The sequence below is a fragment of the Pygocentrus nattereri genome, chromosome 23 (genome assembly GCF_015220715.1).
Source record: "Pygocentrus nattereri isolate fPygNat1 chromosome 23, fPygNat1.pri, whole genome shotgun sequence".
Lineage (NCBI taxonomy): Eukaryota > Metazoa > Chordata > Actinopteri > Characiformes > Serrasalmidae > Pygocentrus > Pygocentrus nattereri.
The window spans coordinates 12075114-12099764 of NC_051233.1; the positions used below are offsets into that span (position 1 = coordinate 12075114).

Genomic DNA, 24651 nt, shown 5'->3' on the forward strand with positions numbered 1-24651 from the left:
TATTCATAGCTTTTCATACTATGAGTTTAGCTGTTGCCAATTCCGACCTGTTACCTAAGTCTCCCTTTGTCATATGACATTACCAAGCTGGGAAGACAAAGATTAGCACAAGATCAGGCTTTCTCTGAAGCATGTACTTCCAGCCAATGCATCTTTCCAGACTACTATTCACTAAACATTATTGGACATCTCAACATGTGATGGGTGGAGAGCATGGGCCATCTTACCCACCAAGAGCGAGCAAGGCCAGTTATGTTTTCTTGGAATCCCAGTCTCGGATAGCCACGGCATTGCCAGGGATCAAGTTTGTGACATGATGATAAGGTTAACACATAGACGGTTGCACAGCTCGGAAGTCGTACGTTTTACTGATGCAATGTAGTTGTTCCATCTTATTTTCAAACCTCAGAAAAACTCCATACCATAATATGTACAGTGTGTCAAACGTCAGGGACATCCCTGCAGATGTCTTTGAAAAACTGAAGCCTCCTGAAAAGAATGCAAGAGTGCAATTTAGTTGAGGCTTCTGTGTTTTAAATGAGCTTTTTTACTGGAAATGAAATCCAGACTGAATGCACCAATCAAGACTGAATGCACAAAAAGGACTGGAAGGACTCTTTACCCAATGTGTTATTGTGAATGACCTCATGACTGTGATTTGGTTGCGTGCACAAGCTGAAGGCTACTGTTGTATTAGTTTACACAACAGTTCTAGAGAATAAAGAAAGAAGTTTCTGCATTTTGCACAACAGTGTACATACTGTGTATCATGAAAATGTACCACAACTTTTGCAACCACATATTAGTACATTGTAAAACTCTGATGCTTTAAAAGGAATCACAGAGTAAGACATGAGGCTGTAGTGGACATACACACACACACAGATGCGCGCTAACAGACTAAACCATGATGTCAAGATGTGTTTGTGGTGAAATGAAGTCATAGGCAGAAATACACCTCTCCTTTGGGTGTTTATGCCATAGGGCGGAACTGCGGACACTCCAGATCCACTTTTCAGACGAAATAGGAGCTGAGCTGTATTCAAAATAAAAAGCCCACTGCCACATAGCCCAGTGACCTCATGGCAATGCCAGTTTACACAGTGGGACCATTTAGCACATTCTTATGACCTGATTTGGGTGTCATTTCTAGTAGGACAATTATTCTTGAACCCTACCATGTTGATATCTGGAGAGGGGATAAGTGTCTGCTATGTGCATGTGTGTTTACTCTGTAAGTATGAGCTCATTTTATTCTCAGATACAGAATACAAACACTGCACTGTGCACTGCCAGAGTAAATCTGATTCACTGATGATTTGGGAATTGATTCAATGCATCATCATCTCAGATTTCACCCTGGTTTTTTTGGGGGGGTGGTTTGCTATAATATATTGTTATACAAAAACACAGAATGCACAAAAACAACTGAAGAAACTCTTTACAAAGTATGTTAGAGTGAATAACATCACAGCTATGATATGGTTGCAGGGCTGAAGGCTGTTGTTGTATTGTTTTTATACATTTCTAAGCTGTGTTTTACAAGGATTAAATTGAGAACACCACAAAGTAGAGATATTTAATATGTTACCCTTTCATTAGTAAATATATATTTCAAATTTGATGCCTGAACCAAAAAAGTTGGGGAAGGGACAATGTAAGACTACAATGTTGTTCTGGAATCTTCCACAGGAAAACAGGTGAACAGGTAACAGGTAATGCAAATAGTCTAATTGTTTAAGAGCAATGTTTCTTAATGCATGATTTCAAGGATTTCACCATCACAAACATTATTATAGGATTTAGACAAGCCTGTGTGCAAAGGTCAAGGCTGAAAACCAAAACTGAATGGTGAAGACATTCAATCCCTCAGACAGCACTGCATTTAAACCAGCATGTTTTGTAATAAATGTTTTGGAAATATGCAGTCTCTGCATCAACAAATACAAGTTAAGACATTTAGAAACACAACCAACTTCTCTGGGCTAAAGTTCATCTGAGCTGGACTGACACAACGTGAAAATGTGTGCTTTTGTCTGAAAAGTCATTTACATTGTTTTTGGAAAAATTTAACTATCAAACACCAGAGTCTGTCACAGTATGGAGGTGCGCTAGTGCCAATGGCATGGGTAACTTGCACACCTGTGAAGGCAACATTAGTGCTGAGGGGTACATATGCATTTTCAAGCAATATATGCCATCTAGATGACGTCTTTTTTAAGGTATGTCTCTGCTTGTTTCAGCAAGACAACACCAAGCCACGTTGTGCATGTGTTACAACAGTCTAGCATTGTAGTAAGAGAGTGCAGGTGCTAGACTGGCCTGCCTGCAGTCCAGACCTGTCTCTCATTAAAAATATGACAACTGAGACCCTGGACTGTTGAGCAGCTGAAGTGTTAGGACAAGCAGGAATGGGAAAAACTACAATTAGTGTCCTCAGCACTGTTCAGAGATTTTAACTTACCAGTTGGTTACTGAGTTTAGTAGATACATACAAGCAAGGAAATCACTCAACTGTGCTGGTCTAAGGTCCTCCAGGACCACAACTGAACACCTTGTGCTAGAGCTACAAGAATAATTTTGTTAAAAAGAAATATACCCGCCAATAATCACTCTGCTGCATGTCTGATTAGCAGATACTTGCCACAAACTACACCTTTGAAATCTTATAGATAACAGAAGGCTATTTTGTACAATGTCAGAAATCACACATCTGTTTGAGATGACGAATAATGTGAGTTATTCCGTTATCAATGTGTTTGGGTGCAAGCTGTCCCGGCATGTTTACAACAGGAAACGTGGATTCACCCTTGGTTTCACACGCCTCATACGCCTCGAACACATTCCAGTGGCTGGCTGCCAGAACACTGTGTCAGAACACTGCAATACACAGACACAGTGTGTCCTTTACTTCTACACAACAACATGCATACAGGCAATTCAGGACATTTTGATTAAATACAATGTCAGGATAAACACACAGACATAGAATAATGAATTATATGTATCCATTATATTATGCACATTATGCACATTATGTATTATGCACACACACTTTTTGTTCCGCTCCCCTCAGGTAGGAGGTTGCGGAGCATTAAGAGCAAAACAACCAGACTGAGGAACAGCTTCTTCCCAATTAGACAATCACTGCAATGGCACTTCATGTCCACTTATTTCTTGCTGCTGTACTGAATCAGTGCCTCCACTATATCATCCCTACACATGTCACTTTATACATTACCAGTATTAAGATGTACACCTTCTACCTCGTACTCATACTGCTGTGGTCCATGCTGCTGTTATTTGTCCACCCTCTTTATTTGCACCTTCTATTTATTGTTTATTACTTTGGGAGTTAACTGGACCGTGAGTACAATGTTTCGTTCCACCTCATGTACCACATGTGATGTGAATGACAATAAAGCCTTATCTTATCTTATCTTATCTTATCTTGTGTTTTACAAGCAGAAAAAATAAATAAAGTGGAACTTTATTTTAAAGAAGTGCTCTGCTTTTACTATGAAATCAGGATGCTTTCTCCTAAAAATGTATGAAAACACACAAATACAAACACAGACATGTCACATTGAGCATGGCAGCTAATGGACCGTGTCTGTTGTGTAACAGCTCAGCTTAAAGATGTTCCTAGTTATGCCAAGGTATGTGTTGAACAGGAGAGTTCCATGTCAGCCTTCCCAGACTCCTCTCCTGCTGAGCTGTCACACACACACACACACACACACAAACACACACAGTGGAGATCCCCGGCTCTGGAACGATGTGAAAACATGGCAAACGGCTGTTATTGAAAAAAAGAGAGAAAACAGCTTTCCAGGAGATCCCTTTTCAATGTTCACAAACTTGATCTTGGGAAGAATATCTGTTTAGGGACCAATGATTCAGCAAGGAAAGCAGAGAGAAACAAACACACACACACTCGCTCACACCATGTTTTAAAATCGCTTGCCAAACGGAATAAACAGATTATTGGCAGCTGAGCTGGACTGTCAGATTGAATGATATACATTTGAACACACATATGGACGGACGCAGACTGTCCTGAAGCTGCTCTGAATCAACCTGAAGTGACCTGTAATGCAGGTCATGACCGTTGAACAAGGCCAGACCACCAGCTTATAATGAGAAAGGAGGGAGCCTTTACATGCACACAGATTTATATACAGTGGACTGAATACCACATTATATTTATAGTGCTACATAGACCACTGAGCAAATGTCAGGAAGCACTTTTCATTTATCTAATTTCCAATAAAAACAGCCACTTAGTACAAATTATTCTTTTTTCAGGACATATTTATTTCAAAGGAGATTAGATATAAGATGATTAACTTGCATAAGGAAAGCAAAAACAGTAATCAAACAGCAGCTTCCAAAACTGCGGCTCAAAATGACTAAAAGTCTTAACAACTGGGCAAAACCTGGCAGGTCACCAAAACGGTCACTTTCAGATTAACAGACAAGCCTGAAGTTTTCATCTTTTATCAGCAGCTTTCATGACAGAAACTAATGTTCTCAGAACAATGGACTGGCCACCCCAGAGCCCAGACCTCAACGTCAGTGAATGTGCTTGGGACTGCATCTCAAGAAGCAAAAAGTGCAACAAACTTCTAAGACTGAACTTTGGACATGTGGAAAAATGTAACTCCTTAAAGGACCAGGGCCCACCGGCAGGCCCAAAGTTTTATTACATACTTCTATAACCTAAAATGTGCTCAATCTGTTTGCACTGAAGTCCCTGTAGTTACTGAATAATAAGTTCTAGTATGTAATAAGCCTTTTTTTAAGGGCTTAAATCAATAATAAAGGCAAAGGGTGGACACCCCAGATACAAAAAAAAATATTATATCAAACAATGTAAAATATTAAACATTTTCGCAGATACTAAAATTCAGTCTTATATTAAATAATGTAAGAACAGTTCTAAAAAACCTGCCTAAACAAGGCCCCAACATTTTAATGAGCATTTCTCAGTCCAACACTTCTAGACTCCTATTCCACTCAACTAAACACAATAGTGCAGCAAAAGCAGGGAGAAATGAGTAAAACAGACTCTTCATATACAGGTGGTTTTGTAGACTCCACTGTGTCCATGACATTATTCAACTTTTATGCAGCAATGTCTTAAAGAAGGTAAGGTTCTTATTCACTTTACTGCTGGATGTGCATCCAGGGAATGCTGGTATGGCTGGTTGAACAGGCAGATAGATGGATAAATGCACAACAGGCGGAGAGAGAGATGTAGCTTGATACCTCAGTTATGCTTGCCAGGTTAGCTATTGCTTGGTGGTTAGATTTCTCTTGATAGGCTTCTCTGACTTGAGCAGTGATAGATTGTGGAGCACCGAAGCTTTAAGCTGTGTAGGTGGGACAACATATATCAGCCCTGAGATGAGTGAAGGTATTACTTACATGGGTGTTACACTTGATTAAACCCTTAAAATCCCAGACTTATTACATACTAAGGCTTATTATTCAGTAACTATATAGACTTCAAGGTAAACTAGCTGAGCTTTTCTTAGGTTATAGAAGCATGTAACAAAACTTTGGGCCTATTAGTAGACTGCGATCATTTAAAGGGTTAAGATTGCCTAGTTTACATTAAACAAGGAGAATTTGGGTCTTTAAGAGACCTTATTAGTCCCACAACAGGGAAATTTCACCTCCACATTTGACCCATCTGTGCAGTGAAGCACCACATATGCACTAGTGAGCACACACACTAGGGAGCAGTGAGCACACTTGCCCAGAGTGGTGAGCAGCCCTATGCGCAGCGCCCAGGGAGCAGTTGGGGGTTAGGTGCCTTGCTCAAGGGTAATTCAGTGCTATTGGCTCAGGGGATTGAACTGGCAACCTTCTGGTCACAAGGCTGGTTCCCTAAAGTTATTCACTTACTTTTTATATGTATACTGTTTGACCACAAGAACAAGATTAACCTGGGTTGTAGTAGTTTCCTTGGAGCATTAAACTTTTTCATTTACAGTGCAAATGCTAGCTACTCATTTATTCTTAATGCTTGTTTTAATGTTGCTTCTGATGTTATCACATGACCCCTTTACTAGGGTTTATGGTATGTTGCACTGTGATATCATAAGCTATATTTGTCACAGTACTCAAAGCTGTGTGGCTTATTTGGCTAATTTGTGATATCAGTAATATCTGCAAAGGCCGATACAAGAACAACAAATAAGAGACGATATATTGTGCAGCTCTATAACACCCACATGCAAGCCTATAATCCTGTCTGCCCTGGAGCTTCAGCACGTCATTGAAGCCTTGGAGAGTGTCTCGCCAATTCCCTCTCAGCCTGAGAGAAGCCAAGATGGAGAGGAAAGGACAAAAAAGGTCGAATACTTGCTGCGTGTTTCCAAATTATTAGAAATTTCCGAGAGGCCGAGGCTCTCAGTGGGCCGTTCAGGGGCCTGTGGCTTCCCTGACAGTCAGGAGTTCACCAGATGCAGCTGGTGCACAATGGACATCTGAAGCCCCTGGCCACTCTGTAAAAAAAAACACTAAAATACTAAAATCGAAACGCCTCGTGCATTTTATGAGTAATAAATATGAGCCAGTCCATCCTTTATAGACAGAAGGTATGATAAATTAAACTGACTGTTCCTTGTTGTCGAGTCCTTCTCATGCTGAGAAGGCCTGATACATTGATTCCAGAAGAAAGCCTACGTAGCAAAGCTGCAATATCTCATGCAATGTTTCGCACTGTGGAATACGAGAATACTGGCAATGTAACCTACACAGCAGGTTTCTGCTGTAGGTGAGTGCGTGAAGAGTTCCAGCAGAAACACTAAACCAGCCTTGTAAAAGAAATGTGATCTTTTCAAGAGATAATGGTCAGTTATATTATTATATGTAGTTATAGAATTTCTCTCATAACTAGATCATTTATGCATTGGTTTCAGAGAAAAATAAATAAAAATACATCATTTAGATTAATAGCCAATAATTAAGGTCAAAGGAGTTTCACTAAATGTCTGTAGCAATAGCAGAAATCGAACTGCTTCTTCATTTATTACGGGATTACCTGATTCTCCTAAGTTTGTACAGTTATAGGCAAAAGTATATGCATCTCTGGTCAAATTTCATATTTTGTAAGTTATCACATCCTTGATTGAAGAACAAACTACTCAGTGTAAGGGATTTCTGTCAACAAATGTTCTGAATTTTCATCTTTGGTAAGCTAACTGACTTAATTATACAGTATTTTTGCACCTTTTTTTAATAATCACTGCTTGCTTCTATACTTTAGGCCTGGAGTGTATAAAATTGGAATGGGAATTACTGGTGGCCCCACAACAAGAAACTATCACACATTTTTAATTATTGCTAGGATTTTGCAATATTCAATACTAATTTTTCATAGTGAAAGATTGTATTCACTGTTTGATTTTAAACTCACCTAAGATATTTACTGGAATATTACAGCTTATTATTGTGAGTTTACTGCATAGCGCAATGGGATATGATAACAACTCAGAGTTAAAAACACGTTAATAAATATTAATAATAAATTAATAAAAATTTAAATAAATTAAGAAATAAAAGTTTTTATTCTGACACTTCCGTTTGTGGTGTTTCAACATTGAAAGTCCTACATTATTATTTTTTTTTACTTTTTTAAATGCTGTTCTTATTGTTATTACTTTTTTATGCCATTGCCATATTGTGAGTTTTGGTCATGTCTATGAAAATTATAATCAAAGTTAAACTGTCTGTAAAATCCACATATGCATTTTCGAATGCTTAATCGTGCAAGTGAAAGGTCGCACATGGTGAAAAAACTAACATTGTTTATTTATTTATTTCTTCGATCTTTTGAGTGTTGAGCAGTAGTGTTATCCACTATGCTATTCCAACTGTCCCATTGTTAAAAGCCCTGGTTTCAGTTTTCCAGAAAGAAAAAAAAGTTTGTGGAGACTGGAATTCTATTTAATTGCTATAATTATATCAGAACATTTTTGGAATTTTACTTTTTTTTATCAAATTATCATAATACCATGCAGTATTTCATCTATTTTCCCACCAGCCCTAACAGGTGGGTTGCAAAGCAGGTCACTGATTGTGTAATAGGTCAAACAGGAGCACCAAACTGCTACAGGAATTAAGTGGTCCTAAAATGTCCTGCTAATATTACCCTTTAGGCTCATCTTCCAAAACAACAGTTATCACTATATCCAGCGATTCTGGACAGATGGCCTCATGCTAGCACAGCAGAAACACCTTACAAAATCTGGGGTCAACTGCTAGTTCAGCTCAAGTCTGGCTGCAATGTGCCCCACAGCCCAAAACCAGGTACTGGCCCGAGTACAAAGGACTCTGCAGCCCAAAGCCAGCTCCGGAACATTCTGTGCCCAGGACACCTACTTTAACAGACAGGCCTTCTTGAAAAGTCATTTAAAGCTGCAGCGGTGCTAACTATACTCACAGTCCATTACCATTATAAACCTCAAACACATGAACAGCCCATCTTGGGCGGAAAAATACAAGCTAAAATTATTGCGTGTGGAATTTGCCGTGACGATGTCATAATTAAGAATAGCACTATGGTGGGCAGCCATGAGCCGTCCACTTTAGGCCCACTTACTGACACATATCCTGTTCTGGTGATGACACAGGGACAAGATATCACTCTGCAGAGAAGCTGCAATGTGCAGATATACTTAAAGCAATAATTTTCCCCCTTGCCCTACATACAGTCGATCAGCCGAGACATGTATGGCAGCTACTGTTTGTTTCTTTAGTTTTGCATTGGAGCAATGAAGGCTAATGTACCAAATAAGTAACGGAAGCACTATTTTTCTTTGGGCAAACTCTGAGCTTTGTGCAATGCTAAATATATGACAATTTATTTATTTGAATGCAGCTTAGACCTCCAAAAGAAATGTTTTTGTTTGGTTTAGTAAAATGTACTCTTTGTGTATGGATCATACTACTAACTGGCTTAAAGTCAGTGTTCAAAGCCCACTTTGGACTTTGAACTGACTTGGATTTTAGGCTAAAATCATTTTGCTTTGATTGACTCTATACCTTAATTCCACTTATTTTCTTAAAACAAACACTGAACATTCCATTTTGTCACTACGAAAACCATCATAACACTGTCAAAGCTTTACCTAATGTTTCAGTAGAGACCATTTTTGCACAACTCAAAAACACTTCTTGAGCAGCACATCCTGGTAAACGGGACACAAGTATTCGGCTGTCAATGTGACGTAAAAGGAACTGAGACACATCGGACTTGGCATGTAATGTTCCTCCTTTACTCCAAGGTCCAGCTCTGATCTGTCATTGTAGCCATTTTCAATAGTGGGCAGAGGCTAGCATGGGCTGAGTGGTCTGCAGCTATGCAGTTCCATACACAGCAGGGTGCAATACATTGACACATTCCTCCTGTAAGCACTGTTAAAACTGTCCTTGACCTGTGCCACAGTAGCTCTTCTGTTGGTTTGGATCAGATGGAATAGCCCTCATTGCCTTTGTGCATCGATGAGCCTAGGGTGCACAACACGCTGTTGCCTCTTTGTGGTTTGTGCCTCCTCAGACCACTGTCAGTAGGGTTTTCAGCTCCCTACAAGCCCTTTCTGAGTAAGTAAATGTGATTAGGAAAGAATTGGCAACTATATTAGAGAAAAGACAAGTTCTCGGTTTGATACTCATTATCTGTAGCAAAATAACAATCATGTTAAAAATACATAAATTCACATACTAGTATTAAGCAACAGTATGAACTCTCTCCACAGCTATTCCAACAAGCCGCTGACAAAGTGCATCTGTCTGAACTGAGGGTCTCCATCAGTCTTGGCCAACAAGTGTCTCTGGTGGTCCAAATACAATGCTGAAATTGCCTGCGGCTATGCTTTCGTCCATTTCTCTGCTGTGATTTGTGTATGCAGCTGGAATCCCCTTTGCATTTAAAGAACTGACATGCTCCTCCATTATGATCAGTAACAGACACACAACCAAGACTATCAACGTCGGATTTCTAAACATCAAGTTGTAAACAGCTGGCCAGCCTTGATAAACTAAACTTTTACTCTATCCTGCTGGCGAAAAAAGCCAAAACATCTCTTTTCTCCTGAGTTTCTCTTTAATCAAAGCACTTGAAGTGGTTTCAATGAATAAATTTTGTGTATTCACCTAAAATAAAGGACAGGAAATAATCATTTTAAACACTGAATTTCTAGCTAATTAGATAATGCTAGCAAAGTGATAGCTTGTTTCTCTAGCTAGCTTGCTATAGTTTGTCTAGCAAGTTTGTTTTGTCTTAATGTGGCCATTAAGAAAGGGGGTGTACCCTTGTTTGAATAGGCTTTCCCTGCAATCCAGTACCAACAGTTGCCCCAGTCGAAAAAATGCAAGGGCATCTTGTGGGTTAAGAACACAATGGACTTTTTTCCCCCATTAATGTCCAACCAAACATTGGCCTGACAGCAATACTGAGTATCAGGTCAGTGCAATTTCTAATTAAAAACATAGAAAACTCAAATACAAAATACCTGAGATTTGGTTAGCATAGTTATAGGGTCCATGTTAAGTACATGTGCTATAGTTGTAGGACACATTAGTGCTAATTCTTGCTCAAGTAGACTTGCTTATGTGATGTTAGACACTATATGACCTGCTGTCAACTATAAAAATGTACAAAAGCACAGACAAAATTCACATTTCAGCCAATTTCAGGCATGTTTCTGACAATTTAGGCAGTTTGTGTAAGGGGGAGCGAGGAGGCGGACGCACACGCTGAGATAAGCGAGATTTATTATGGGCAAATCCAGGGTCGTGGTCATAACAGTCCAGGTTCATATAGCCGACACGGACAGATCAGGGGACAGACATGACAAAAACCAGAATCAACACATCAAACAAAGACCTATACAATCATACAAAGACTCGCAAACACAAGGGGCAAACACAGGGCTTAAATACACGGAACAATGAGGGACAGGTGAACACAATCAGGGGCCGAGTAACCAAACAGGGGGCAGGACTAAAAACCAAAACAAAGGAGCACATGGACAGGACTGGGAGGGGCCAACTGTGACAGTTTGCATTATGTTAATTAGCCAAGCTCCCATCACTTCTAAGATAGATTAGCTCCACTACAGTAGTCAACTTTGAAAATGAAGCAATGTAATGAACTAACAGAGTTCACCTTATTTCCCATATCTTAAGTGAGTGATCCATCTTGTTTCAAGTATGTGCTTCACTGTATAAATGCCAAGGCCTTCCTACTGCAGGCTTGGCTAATGGAAATAGCGCTTCAGCACTGCTTGTCAGAACACATTATGATTAAGCTTGTTAATCATGATTCTTCACTAAAATTGTGTTCTGTATCCACCAGAACAGACACCCATTATGTACAGTTTTCAGTTGGTAAGGCCAGCAGAAATGTATTCATTTAGCCTAGATGCTAAAACAACGCAGAAATGCTGCTTCCTTCCAAGCCATGCAATGTGTAAAAAATAATTGCTTTACTCAATGTTCTCGTGTTTAAGTACAATTATGCTCGCTGCTGGCAAAAGTCCCAAAAGGCATCATAAAAAAATTACACAGCACAAATGATCTTCACACCGTTTGCATGTGTGCTGTTCATTAAATACAAACATTTGGCTTTTAGGCAAGTTTCTCAGAACATAATAGAACATTTAATGCTATGTTAAATCACATTTTTGTTTTTTATGACTTCTTTTCATAGTGAACGGCTCATAGTGAAGTTCACAGCAGCCTGCAGAGGATGGCTGAGGAACTGCTCACTATGCCTGCAAACAAATATTAGTATTGGCGTGTTGAGCAGGCAACATTAGGAAAAAGACAGCACATGCTGTCAGACTGCCATTATCCTAATGTAGAGGCGTGTGGGTCTACATACACACACTAAGAGCACTCTCTTTCCAGCTGTTGTAATACTCTCCACTGTGGATCATATAAGGCCATCATGGTCTCCAGATGATCAGATCACTTCTCCTAGCCTGAAGGCTACATAACACATATATGGCTCCAGTCGCATTTACAAGTGTCTAAGTTTGGAAGTACTTTGCGGAACACTTGGTCAGATAGCACTGACAATCAAATGATCTCCATGGCCCAATCACCATAAACAGGATGCTGTTTGTGTCATTGGAACGGGCATTCTGAAGGTGAAATATGCCAGAGAACTGTGTGTACGCTGGCAATAAGGAAAAGAGTTTCTTGTCCATGTGTAAACCAGATGCCCCAATATCACAGGCCTCAAGTCTTCAGCAATACTAAAACTAATGTATTGCTAGGAATAAAGACATGTGAAATCGAAGGGAAGGAAGGAAGAATCAAATTTACCCAGTTTCCCTTTACTCTAAATGTAGTTGATCAGTCAGACATGTTGGTACAAGGCTAATGTAGCTAACATGTGATTAAAGTAAATAATGTACCAATCAGCAGTGTGTAAACTGAATGCCTAAATCCTTTAAAGTAATATTAAATGGACTTATTGACTTCATATACACATGAAAACAAAGCAGCGATTTGAAAACATTTACAGGTATTGCGTTGAAAATAGCACAAAGAAGAGATATTTAATATGTTGCCTTATCAGCTTTATTCATTGTACATGTATGCTAATTGCAAATTTGATGCAAGCAACATATTCCAAAATGTGTGAACAGGCATGGTTGGTGTAGTGTAGTGGTTAACTCCTCTGCCTTGTAGGCTGGAGTTCAATCCTCCACCTGGATAAGCACCCTATACTATACCAATAAGAGTCCTTGGGCAAGATTCCTAACACTACTGTCGCCTACTTGGGTAAAATGATCAAATTGTAAGTAGCTCTGGATAAGAGCATCAGCCAAATGTCATAAATGTAAGTAATGTAAAGAAGGACTGGGAAAATTGTGGAATGATCAAAAACACCTGTTTTAGAACTTACCACAGGTGAACAGGTAGCAAATGATGCTATCATGAAAGGCAGCATTCATGAAAGGCTCAGTCATCATTGTGTGTAAGCTAAGGGTCCAATAGGTTAAGAACAATAGGCGTCATTCACCAATATCTTAAAAGTGTTCTTAAGAAAGGTTCAAAGAAAAAGTCCGATTCATGTTGTATTCTTACGCCGCAGAATTGTTCACAGCTTTGTGCTCTTGAGTGTCTGCAGATTCTGTTCTCATCTAAGAACAAATCTTAAACTAAAAAACATTAAAACATGTAAAAAAAAATCTTTGTAACAACTGTGCTAAGTGGGTTGTAAGGAGAAATTTCTTCTTAAGAAGGTTGGTGAATGAGGCCCAATGTTTCTCCACAGTCCATAACTTTTTTTTTAAGTTTCAGATAATCTGGAGAAATCTGTCTTTGTAAAGAGCAAGAACTAAAACCAATAATTAAAGCCTATGGTCTTTAGCTCTTCTGATATACTTCTGTAATGGAAATATGCACATGGACTTGGCTATACTTCAGAAAACCCTTGTCAGTAAACACAGTTTACAGCATCTAAAAAAGCAAATTAAGGCTCTACTACACAAAATGGTAGCCATATATCAACAACATCCGGAAAATGGTAATGCCAAAGAGGAAGAGCGTCATGCCAATTGTTACCAACATAAAGTTCAAAATCCAGTGGCATGGGTATCTTGCACATCTGTGAAGGCACCAATAATGCAGCAGGGTATGCACTATGGGGCAATGTATGTGGCCACCTAGCTGACATACAGTGGGTTGCAAAAGTATTCAGCCCCCTTGAACTTTTCAACCTTTTGCCACATTTCAGGCTTCAAACATAAAGATATGAAATTGTAATTTTTTGTGAAGAATCAACAACAAGTGGGACACAATTGTGAAGTGGAACGAAATTTATTGGATATTTTAAACTTTTTTTAGAAATAAAAAACTGAAAAGTGGGGCGTGCAATATTATTCGGCCCCTTTACTTTCAGTGCAGCAAACTCACTCCAGAAGTTCAGTGAGGATCTCTGAATGATCCAATGTTGACCTAAATGACTGATGATGATAAATAGAATCCACCTGTGTGTAATCAAGTCTCCGTATAAATGCACCTGCTCTGTGATAGTCTCAGAGTTCTGTTTAAAGCGCAGAGAGCATCATGAAGACCAAGGAACACACCAGGCAGGTCCGAGATACTGTTGTGGAGAGGTTTAAAGCCGGATTTGGATAGAAAAAGATTTCCCAAGCTTTAAACATCTCAAGGAGCACTGTGCAAGTGATCATATTGAAATGGAAGGAGCATCAGACCACTGCAAATCTACCAAGACCCGGCCGTCCCTCTAAACTTTCAGCTCAAACAAGGAGAAGACTGATCATAGATGCAGCCAAGAGGCCCATGATCACTCTGGATGAACTGCAGAGATCTACAGCTGAGGTGGGAGACTTTGTCCATAGGACAACGATCAGTGGTACACTGCACAAATCTGGGCTTTATGGAAGAGTGGCAAGAAAAAGCCATTTCTCAAAGATATCCATAAAAAGTCTCATTTAATGTTTGCCACAAGCCACCTGGGAGACACACCAAACATGTGGAAGAAGGTGCTCTGGTCAGATGAAACCAAAATCGAACTTATGTTTGGCGTAAAAGCAATACAGCTCATCACCCTGAACACACCATCCCCACTGTCAAACATGGTGATGGCAGCATCATGGTTTGGGCCTGCTTTTCTTCAGCAGGGACAGGGAAGATGGTTAATATTGATGGGAAGATGGATGGAGCCAAATACAGGACCATTCTGGAAGAAAACCTGTTGGAGTCTGCAAAAGACCTGAGACTGGGACGGAGATTTATCTTCCAACAAGACAATGATCCAAAACATAAAGCAACATCTACAATGGAATGGTTCACAAATAAACGTATCCAGGTGTTAGAATGGCCAAGTCAAAGTCCAGACCTGAATCCAATCGAGAATCTGTGGAAAGAGCTGAAAACTGCTGTTCACAAACGCTCTCCATCCAACTTCACTGAGCTCGAGCTGTTTTGCAAGGAAGAATGGGCAAAAATTTCAGTCTCTCGATGTGCAAGACTGACAGAGACGTACCCCAAGCCACTTGCAGCTGTAATCACAGCAAAAGGTGGGGCTACAAAGTATTAAAGCAAGGGGGCTGAATAATATTGCACGCCCCACTTTTCAGTTTTTTATTTCTAAAAAAAGTTTAAAATATCCAACAAATTTCGTTCCACTTCACGATTGTGTCCCACTTGTTGTTGATTCTTCACAAAAAATGTCAATTTCATATCTTTATGTTTGAAGCCTGAAATGTGGCAAAAGGTTGAAAAGTTCAAGGGGGCTGAATACTTTTGCAACCCACTGTATGTTTTGAGGGACATCCCTGCATCCTTTTATGTCCAGGAATGGAACCAAAATGCTGGACCATCCAGAGAAATCCTAGATGCGTGGCAACATAGGCCCAGTGTAAAACAGAGCAAATACATAATATATCTTGTTAAAGGAAAATGCTGTATGAGGCTCTTCATCTATTCACTTAATCAGTCAGCGGACCGCATGTAAAAAACGGCAGACCTTTAGGCCTTTTTAGTTTTGTACAAAGCTGTCATCATAAGATAGCATGCTCCAGCACTGCTAAAGCTCAGTGACAGCTTATACGTGTCTGGCTGAAAGGAATGATGCAGAGCTGTCAAATCCTGGCTCAAAGCAGGTGATTAGCTTATTCACTGGCCATCCCATCGTCAAATCGTATTCCTTGTCTTGACCCTTAAGTTATTTCTGATTGGGCGCTGTGCCACACAGACGTGAGAGGCCCTGCTTTGTATGCTTCCAGGAATCATTTCGCTCCAGCGCTGGCCAAAGACACCCGCAGCCACACAATAACCCACAGCCAAAAAACAATAGCTCCGCCAACACAGCAAAGCACGATTAAACGCTACGTTGCATAATTTTCCACTTTCCTCTCACAGACACACTTTTGGATGTGGTTCTGTTCATGTGCAAGGTCTAATTTTCCTCATAAACAGGTTCAATAAAAAGGGCCTGTTCTGAATGACAATAAATTGACCGTTTGCGAGGCGCATTCTCAGCAGGTGTGCTGGGCGCACTTCAGCCACCTTCATTATGCAAGACATAAACCAGCTGCGGGAGATCACAAACCAATGTAACTATTTTAATTAATATTATCTTATTAAACTTACAGGCTTACATTTCTGTATTATTTACTAACAAAAGACAATAACTTCTTTGAAAACAATATGTAAGTTACACTACATTCAAAAGTTTGGAATCATTTTCCATGTTAAAATTTTCTGTTTATTTTTTTTAATACAAAATAAATTATATACTTTATGTTTGAAGTTTGAAAATTGTTTACAAAAATGTATTTTTGGATATTTTAATGAATGATATGCCTGCACTGACCGTGTTAAGTTATGGAATGTCCTCATGAAAATGGGAACACCAGAGCCTCTTATCATTCTCATTAAGAGAAACTGATCAACAAGCCATGGTCATGACAGAAAATGGACATGACAGTTGGACTAGGCTGCATACTGTCACCATACATGTTAAACCTATATGCAGAACATATAATGAGAAAAGCAGGATCCAGATATAAGCTGATCGAGCATTCGGGATAACATTTGTTATGTGCATGGAACAACACAGCGGAAAATAAGGAAGATCTATAAGGAAGGTTAAAGAGCAGGGTGAAAAAATGGGACGTCAGCTCAGTATGAGGAAGACTGAGGTTATGACAACAGGAAAGACTGCTAACTTTACCACTGATGGATTGGCACTTGGCAGAACAAGGATAAGGGAGCTCAAAAAGATCTTCAAATGCCACGATTTATCCCTACAAAGATCAAAACTGTCAAGGCTGTGGTCATCTCAGTGGTTCTTTATGGATGTGAAAGCTGGATGATAAACAAGTATGACAGGAAAAATGTCGATGCAGTTCAAATTTGGTCTTAGCGAAAACCTCTGGAAGTTCCATGGATGGCAAAGAAACCTCACCTCTCAATCAAAGCCCAGATAACCTAATCTTAGTTTGGACATATTCTGAGAAGAACCAATTAATTGGAAAAGACAGTAATGCTTGGAACGGTTAAAAGATAAAGAGGACAACCAGCAGTCAGAGCAATCACAAATCTGCCATTCAAAAGCCTAAAGTTCCAAAAGGAAGACAGGATATTCTGGAGAAACACTATCCTTATTATTGCTATCGGAATTGACTTGATGGCACTTTATACAATAATATGCTATTGGTTTCTATTACTGACAACAGTCAAGCCAAACATTTGAACAGTAGCATACATAATGACACAAACGTATAGTGTATTTTATACTCATTATTTCTCACTAGTCACTAGTTGCAAATTCTGCCGTGGATTCTAAATTTGATGACCATTGTGGGTTATGTAACTATGTAACCATAAAATTGTGTAATTACATTTAAATAGTAAGGCAAAATGATATTAACTACACACTTCTAAGAGTTAAGGGGTTATAAGAGAAAGATTATCCTTTTATTGGTTGGTTAAATATAAGTAAAGCCTCGTACTGTTAAACGCTAGAACTAGCAGTTATGTGATCCACAGAAAATCAAAACTTTAGTTTTGAAAATTTGGGTACATGTGTGTGTACGTATGTGTGCACATGTGTGTTGAACCTTTCTATGATAGTCCCGAAGAGCAGTCGGATGGTCTTCTGGATGTTTTCTGTACACAACCAGCTCCACTGGTCCTTCATCAGTAAGCACAGGATATTTAGCGCCACATCTGCCAGAGCTGTGTCTGCACGCATTCAGGTTATTTACAAAGACACTCATTTTAGGGATGCATTTAATTAGGAGCCGTGGGCTAATTCCAGTAGCCAATATTTTTCATGTGTATCTGGTCATTCCAAAAACATTTATAAAATATACAAATTAGTTAATTACCTGGATTAGCATTACAAAGAAATGTAACATTGCATTATTCTGCTATTCTGGACTTATTCTGCTATTCTGGACTCTCGATTCTGGTCTTGAAACATTGATATTATCATGCATCTCTCTCTCTCTCTCTCTCTACATATATATATATATATATATATATATATATATATATATATATATATATATATATATATATATATATATATATATAGTGTCTTTATATGTATATACTAATGTACGTACATGAATATATACAGACATACATATATGTAAATGTGTACATGTAAATGTATATAAAATATAATTTTGTTAACTTAACTGCACAATTACCATTTATTTGCTGAATTGAAGATAATGGCTAAAAATATAACATAATAAGTGTCCTGTGCAAACATTACGGCACATTAAATATTGTATGTAATACGTTAATAGATAGAAATGACCAAATTTAAGTTTGCCTCCTGTAAAGGATGTGTTTACAGCTTTTGACTTAGGAAATAAACAAAAGATTTAACTGTGAGTCCAACAAAACATGTGACAACTGTCATGACAAAGCCTTTCATCTCCAAAATGGTAACTTTACAGGAGAAGGAAAAAACATTCTTAACTTTGGAAGACAGTGGAACTAGATTAATTTCCCCATCCAAGTCACTTCGGAGCATTTCCATTGGTCAGAACGTTAACACAGTGTAAACCTGGATTTTCAAATTCTACAGAATCAGTAGTTACACTGTGCTCTGTAATCACACTGTACTATGGCTATAAAGTTATAGTACAATCACAAGCTCTAAACAATATTTCCTTAGTAGCAATTAGTTGCTTAATTTGCTCAAAAATACTACTATATTCACAGCCATATATTGGTCCTGCATATGCTTTCATTTAAGGAGTTTCATAGTGTTTTGGGATGTGAATTATTTGGTGCATATTCACAAACAGGATGCAACATTAGAAACAAGAATAAATGAATTAAAAAAACTCCAAGACATCTGATACAGTACTTTTCACAAGCATTAATATGCTCTCCCTCGTCCCTCATTCAGGCTTAACAGGCCTCACTCCTGTCTTTGCGGTGGAGTGACACCGCCCCCAAGTGGATAATACAGAGTAATGCATTACTGAGGCCTAAAAGCTCAGCACATGTGGTGTTGATTTACCTGTCCCTCTTGTTTTCTTTTCCGCTGCTCTGTCTCCATCCTTGTCTTCCTGCTCCGCACCTCTTCTATTATTCTTCCTGGGCTCTCCATCTAGCCTCTTCTCCTGCTCCAGCACAAAGCCCTCAATCCCTAAAGGGCCTTTAAATACCTAACAAGAAGACAGAAACACAGGTGTTACAGGGAAAGCAGAGAAACAGGTGAGAGAGAAGGGAAGGAACACCACAGTGTAGAGCTGCAACTGATGACTCCTATAATTTATTAATCCATCAACTGTTATGTGATCAATTGCCTAATCGAAACATTATGCCTACTGTCATTTTGTCTCACTTTATCCCTGTCACAACAACAGCCATTCAAAATTTCATCTGTGCAGCACGTTTTCTTCTGATATGAAATAAAAGAAACAATAGAAGCCATATCGCCCCCTACGCTTCCTGTAGTGTACTGCAATCTGTCAGAATGAACAAATATACCATATGAACATTCTGCAACATTACTGGGTTCTTTTCTTTTTAAGGAAACAGTACATTAATATTTATCATATTAAAAGTCAGGATTAAAAGTTTCCTCGAATGCTACAAAATAGCTTTAGAATGCAGCATCAACACAACCACTTCGGACAAAAAGTCTTTACAGACACATTTAAATAACGATAAAATAACTTGACATTCACATTCAATTAACCCTATCCGAACAGCTGCCGTACCAGTAGAGCTGTATTACTCATTCACTGTAAACAGTGGTTCACAATTGTTAGGCTTACTTGTTTTGGTAGTTATTGCATGCATACAATACATTTTATTCATTTATCACCACTTGACACATGAAATCACACCAGTTCAAAGCACTTTTTCAGTTTAAAACGTAAGAAGAATTTGTAAATAGTTGATTTCTGTTGGTTCCAGATTTCTGATGGATGCCTCCTGCCATCACATAGATTTATTACATTCCATCACCAGCACTGCTGATTAATTTAATAAAATACTGATGTGCTAAACGAGGTTTCATAAGCTTGTCAATTGACATAACCCTACATAAATGTTTATAAATGCTTATTCCAATGGCAAAAATTCACAATAAAGGTTACATTTGCCAATTTTGATCAAGGTTGGCTATTTATAAACATTTATGTAGAGTTATGTCAGTTGTCATGACAAGCTTATGAATGTCATGCAGCCTTATGAACAGTACCCTACAGTAAAGTGTTGCTACATTCTGCATATGTCAGGAGGCTTATAAAAGCAAACCTGTGCCAGAAAATAAAAAAAATAAAAAAAGACTTTTTTGTGGGATCTTCAGACTAAAGAGGACACTGATCTAGTACCCAGTATCAATAAGTTGGATCTCATATGAAGAAACAAAAGAACAAATTCTTTTAGTTGTGTAACACATCTAACACATTTCTTGAAGCACATCATAACGTAAAGTGAAGTAGGTCACATACTGTTTTAACAACTGTTCCCGGTCATATTAGGCAAAATTCATCACGTATCTGGTATCATATATACAAACCGGATTCCAAAAAAGTTGGGACACTAAACAAATTGTGAATAAAAACTGAATGCAATGATGTGGAGATGGCAAATGTCAATATTTTATTCGTAATAGAACATAGATGAAAGATCAAAAGTTTAATCTGAGTAAATGTAACATTTTAAAGGAAAAATATGTTGAATCAAAATTTCACAGTGTTAACAAATCCCAAAAAAGTTGGGACAAGTAGCAATAAGTGGCTGGAAAAAGGAAATTGAGCATATAACGAACAGCTGGAAGACCAATTAACACTAATTAGCTCAATTGACAAAATGATTGGGTATAAAAAGAGCTTCTCAGATTGTCAGTGTCTCTCAGAAGTCAAGATGGTAAGAGGATCACCAATTCCACCATTGTTGCGCAGAAAGATAGTGCAGCAATACCAGAATGGTGTTACCCAGCGTAAAATAGCAAAGACTTTTAAGTTATCATCATCAACCGTGCATAACATCATCAAAAGATTCAGAGAATCTGGAACAATCGCTGTGCGTAAGGGTCAAGGCCGTAAAACTCTACTGGATGCTCGTGATCTCCGGGCCCTTAAACGTCACTGCACCTCAAACAGGAATGCCACTGTCAAGGAAATAACAGAATGGGCTCAGGAATACTTCCAGAAAGCATCATCAGTGAACACAATCCACCGTGCCATCCGCCATTGCCAGCTGAAACTCTACAGTGCAAAGAGGAAGCCATTTCTAAGCAAGCTCCACAAGCTCAGACGTTTGCACTGGGCCAGGGGTCATTTAAAATGGAGTGTGGCACAATGGAAGACTGTTCTGTGGTCAGATGAGTCACGATTTGAAGTTCTTTATGGAACACTGGGACGCCATGTCATCCGGACCAGAGAGGACAAGGATAACCCTTCGCCTAACGCTCCGTTCAGAATCCTGCATCACTGATGGTATGGGGTTGCATGAGTGCTTGTGGCATGGGCAGCTTGCATGTCTGGAAAGGCACCATTAATGCAGAGAACTATGTTCAGGTTCTAGAACAACATATGCTTCCATCTAGACGTCATCTCTTTCAGGGAAGATCCTGCATTTTTCAACAAGATAATGCCAGACCACATTCTGCAGCAATCACAACATCATGGCTATGTAGGAGAAGGATCCAGGTACTGAAATGGCCAGCCTGCAGTCCAGATCTTTCACCTATAGAGAACATTTGGCGCATCATAAAGAGGAAGGTGCGACAAAGAAGGCCCAAGACGATTGAACAGTTAGAGGCCTGTATTAGACTTGAATGGGAGAGCATTCCTAGTTCTAAACTTGAGAAACTGGTCTCCTCTGTCCCCAGACGTCTGTTGAGTGTTGTAAGAAGAAGGGGGGATGCCACACAGTGGTGAAAATGGCCTTGTCCCAACTTTTTTGGGATTTGTTGACGCCATGAAATTTTGAAACAACATATTTTTCCCTTAAATTGATACATTCTCTCAGTTTAAACTTTTGATCTGTGATTTGTGTTTTATTCTGAATAAAATATTGGCACTTGACATCTCCACATCATTGCATTCAGTTTTTATTCACAATTTGTTTAGTGTCCCAACTTTTTTGGAATCCGGTTTGTATATTAACTCACCGCTCAGATGTGTGGCACAACTATTTTATGTGTGACTCATGAATGACAGAAGAGGGGGAGGCATCAATGACGAACAGGTTATTCAAACGGAACACATTGCCCGCAGCAGGTTAGCCTCGGTAAGCTAGTTAACTAGCCATGCAAACTTTGCAATGCAAAATGTTTTTTAAGAGGTTTGAGCATAATGTACATAACGAGTGTGAATAACTGTTTTGTCTGACTATAAACTTGCAGTACAATTGGGTGAAATGTTTTTCTTGTTGTTCTTGTTAGAGATGTAGCCAGCAGCATGTTAAAAAGCCAACTAGCAGAGGAAAGCAATATCAGCAGGCATATATAACAGATGGTTATGGTTTTGAATGGCATTTAATAAAGTTGATTATTGATATAGCTTTTAAACAGCTTTATCTGCCAGGGGCGTCGCTACAGGTTAATGGATGGGGCACTTAGCCTTTTGTAAGGGGCCTTTGTGGCCTCAAAATGTCTGTTTATCTTGATCTTTTACACCTATTTGATAACACTGAAGACAGAAGATGTTTTTCATCATAGTCTGGATTAGGCACAGATCTGGACACATGATGGCACAGCTGAAAAATGAAGAATGAATGAGAAGAAGATACTGATGATTTGAAATAATAATGTACATTTGCTTGGGTGGGCTAAATAACATTTAGAGAACTAAATATTAAACTGCCCAAGCCATGTCTCTGTTGTCCACCGTTATTTTTAGGTTTGAATAGAGAAATGCATGAAGCCACAATGATTTCTGGGCAAGATCTGCTGCTGAATTTGGCACTGGTCAACACTTTGACAATGACAAGGTCAAGTGGACGAGGGCTTGTTATACGGAGGTTCTGAAATGGAGGACATGCAACTCCCCCTTCTATCAGCACCACTTATTATCAAGCTATACACCTCAGGCTGAGAGACCCAGCCTTATATGGTGTTTCAGTCGGAAATATGTTGCTTCAGCAGTAAAATGCATTACAATTTCCAAATCAACGTAGACACAACAAGTAGATAGCTATAACTAGCTAGTTACAGAATTACCGTTCTACTTTTCAACATAGTACGAAAAGTAAAAAGTAAAAGTAAAATATACAAATTAAAAAAAGTACAAAAGCAAAAATTTTACAGGCATTTTCAATAAAGACTTTGCAGATAAAAACTTTTATTTTACAGATTTTTGCATAAATTTCTACAAACACCTTCATTAAAGTGATAACAAAAAAAATCCAAGCAGATCAAAACATGTTATTTTATTATGTATAATTATTATGATTTTAGAAATTCAATAAATTGATAGCACAAGAAATTCTACAGATAAACACTGTTAATTTACAGATTTTTCCTTAATGATTAAAAACAGATCTGCAGAGAAACATTGTTGTTTTAATTATATTTTCTGGCTTATAACAAACACCTTTAATAATAAATAGCACTAAATGTTCTGCAGAGAAACACAGCTTTTTGGCTGCATTTTTGCTATTAGGATGGTAATTTCAATGAAAACAGCTCATTTTAAAGTTTACTGGTAATAAAATATCAGTGAAAAAGTGGTACTGTGCCTAATTAAAACATGCCTCATTTATTTTTATAAAATCAACACTCCAGATTTCTAAAGTGTCCAAACACTAGAGGCTGATTAGCTTACCGTGCTTCCCTCACTGAAGCAGTATGTGATTCTGGGCTGGAAGTCTGGAACGCTTAGCGTGGTGGAGGCTATTATACTGGAAAACCTTAGTCGTGACCTGAAATAAATTCACAAACGCATTACGATGCAAGCAGTAATTTTACCGGGCTGTAACAGGGGAGACATAAGGTACACTCATACTTCTTCCTGCTGTCTGGCGATCTCCTGTCCACGTCCGGTTCTCCGTCGTCCGTGGGGCTCTGCGGTTCCGAACGAGGAAACGCAGTCTTCAGTGTGTCCACTATGTTCTCTACCATCTGTTCCACCACATGCCAGGCAGAAAGGATAGAGCAGTGATGGTGTCAGTAAACAGTACAAAACAAAGCTCTATATACTCTGTACAACAGGCCTAGTGCTGGGCGATACATCATCTATACCAATATATTGATACTGATTTTTTGGTTTGATACAAATGAGGTTATCATTATAATATAACAATTTGTGTGAAAAGTAGAATCTTTGAATGTTTAAATGAATTTTAGATTTTCTTAGAATTTGGTACAGTATGGGCCCCTTCAGCTTTAATGTGTGCACACAAGCTGGCATGGACTTTTGTGCAAAAGCCTCTGTTTGATCAAATCCACCTAAGAGTTGCCTGCATTTGTGTTTAATAGAAGGGATAAGACTAAAAAGGTTGACTTTTTTGTACAAAGGCTTTAACATGGTTAATGTCATACATATAGTACAGAATTGTTTATTGTCATTGTCATATCTATTCTTTGTTTTAAAATTTTCACAATTCTACAACTTACTGTTGTTATTCAACAGATTGTTTCAATGTGGTCTGATTACATTTGGACCA

The 24651-nt window shown here is 38.7% G+C and overlaps 1 protein-coding gene across 3 annotated transcripts in view; it reads right to left on the reverse strand.

Annotated features, from left to right (window-relative positions):
• The window catches only part of snx19a (sorting nexin 19a), a 47647-nt gene that overhangs the window by 17590 nt on the left and 5406 nt on the right, over nucleotides 1-24651 (reverse strand). For 2 of the 3 annotated variants that reach the window (XM_037533564.1, XM_017701775.2), the window contains exons 6-9: nucleotides 23991-24106; nucleotides 23811-23907; nucleotides 19046-19193; nucleotides 17622-17745 (exon numbers count right to left, since the gene is read on the reverse strand). In XM_037533564.1, coding sequence (XP_037389461.1) covers nucleotides 17622-17745; nucleotides 19046-19193; nucleotides 23811-23907; nucleotides 23991-24106 — 485 coding nt within the window. The remainder of the gene's footprint in view (nucleotides 1-17621; nucleotides 17746-19045; nucleotides 19194-23810; nucleotides 23908-23990; nucleotides 24107-24651) is intronic. The other variant, XR_001858032.2, reaches the window with a different exon arrangement.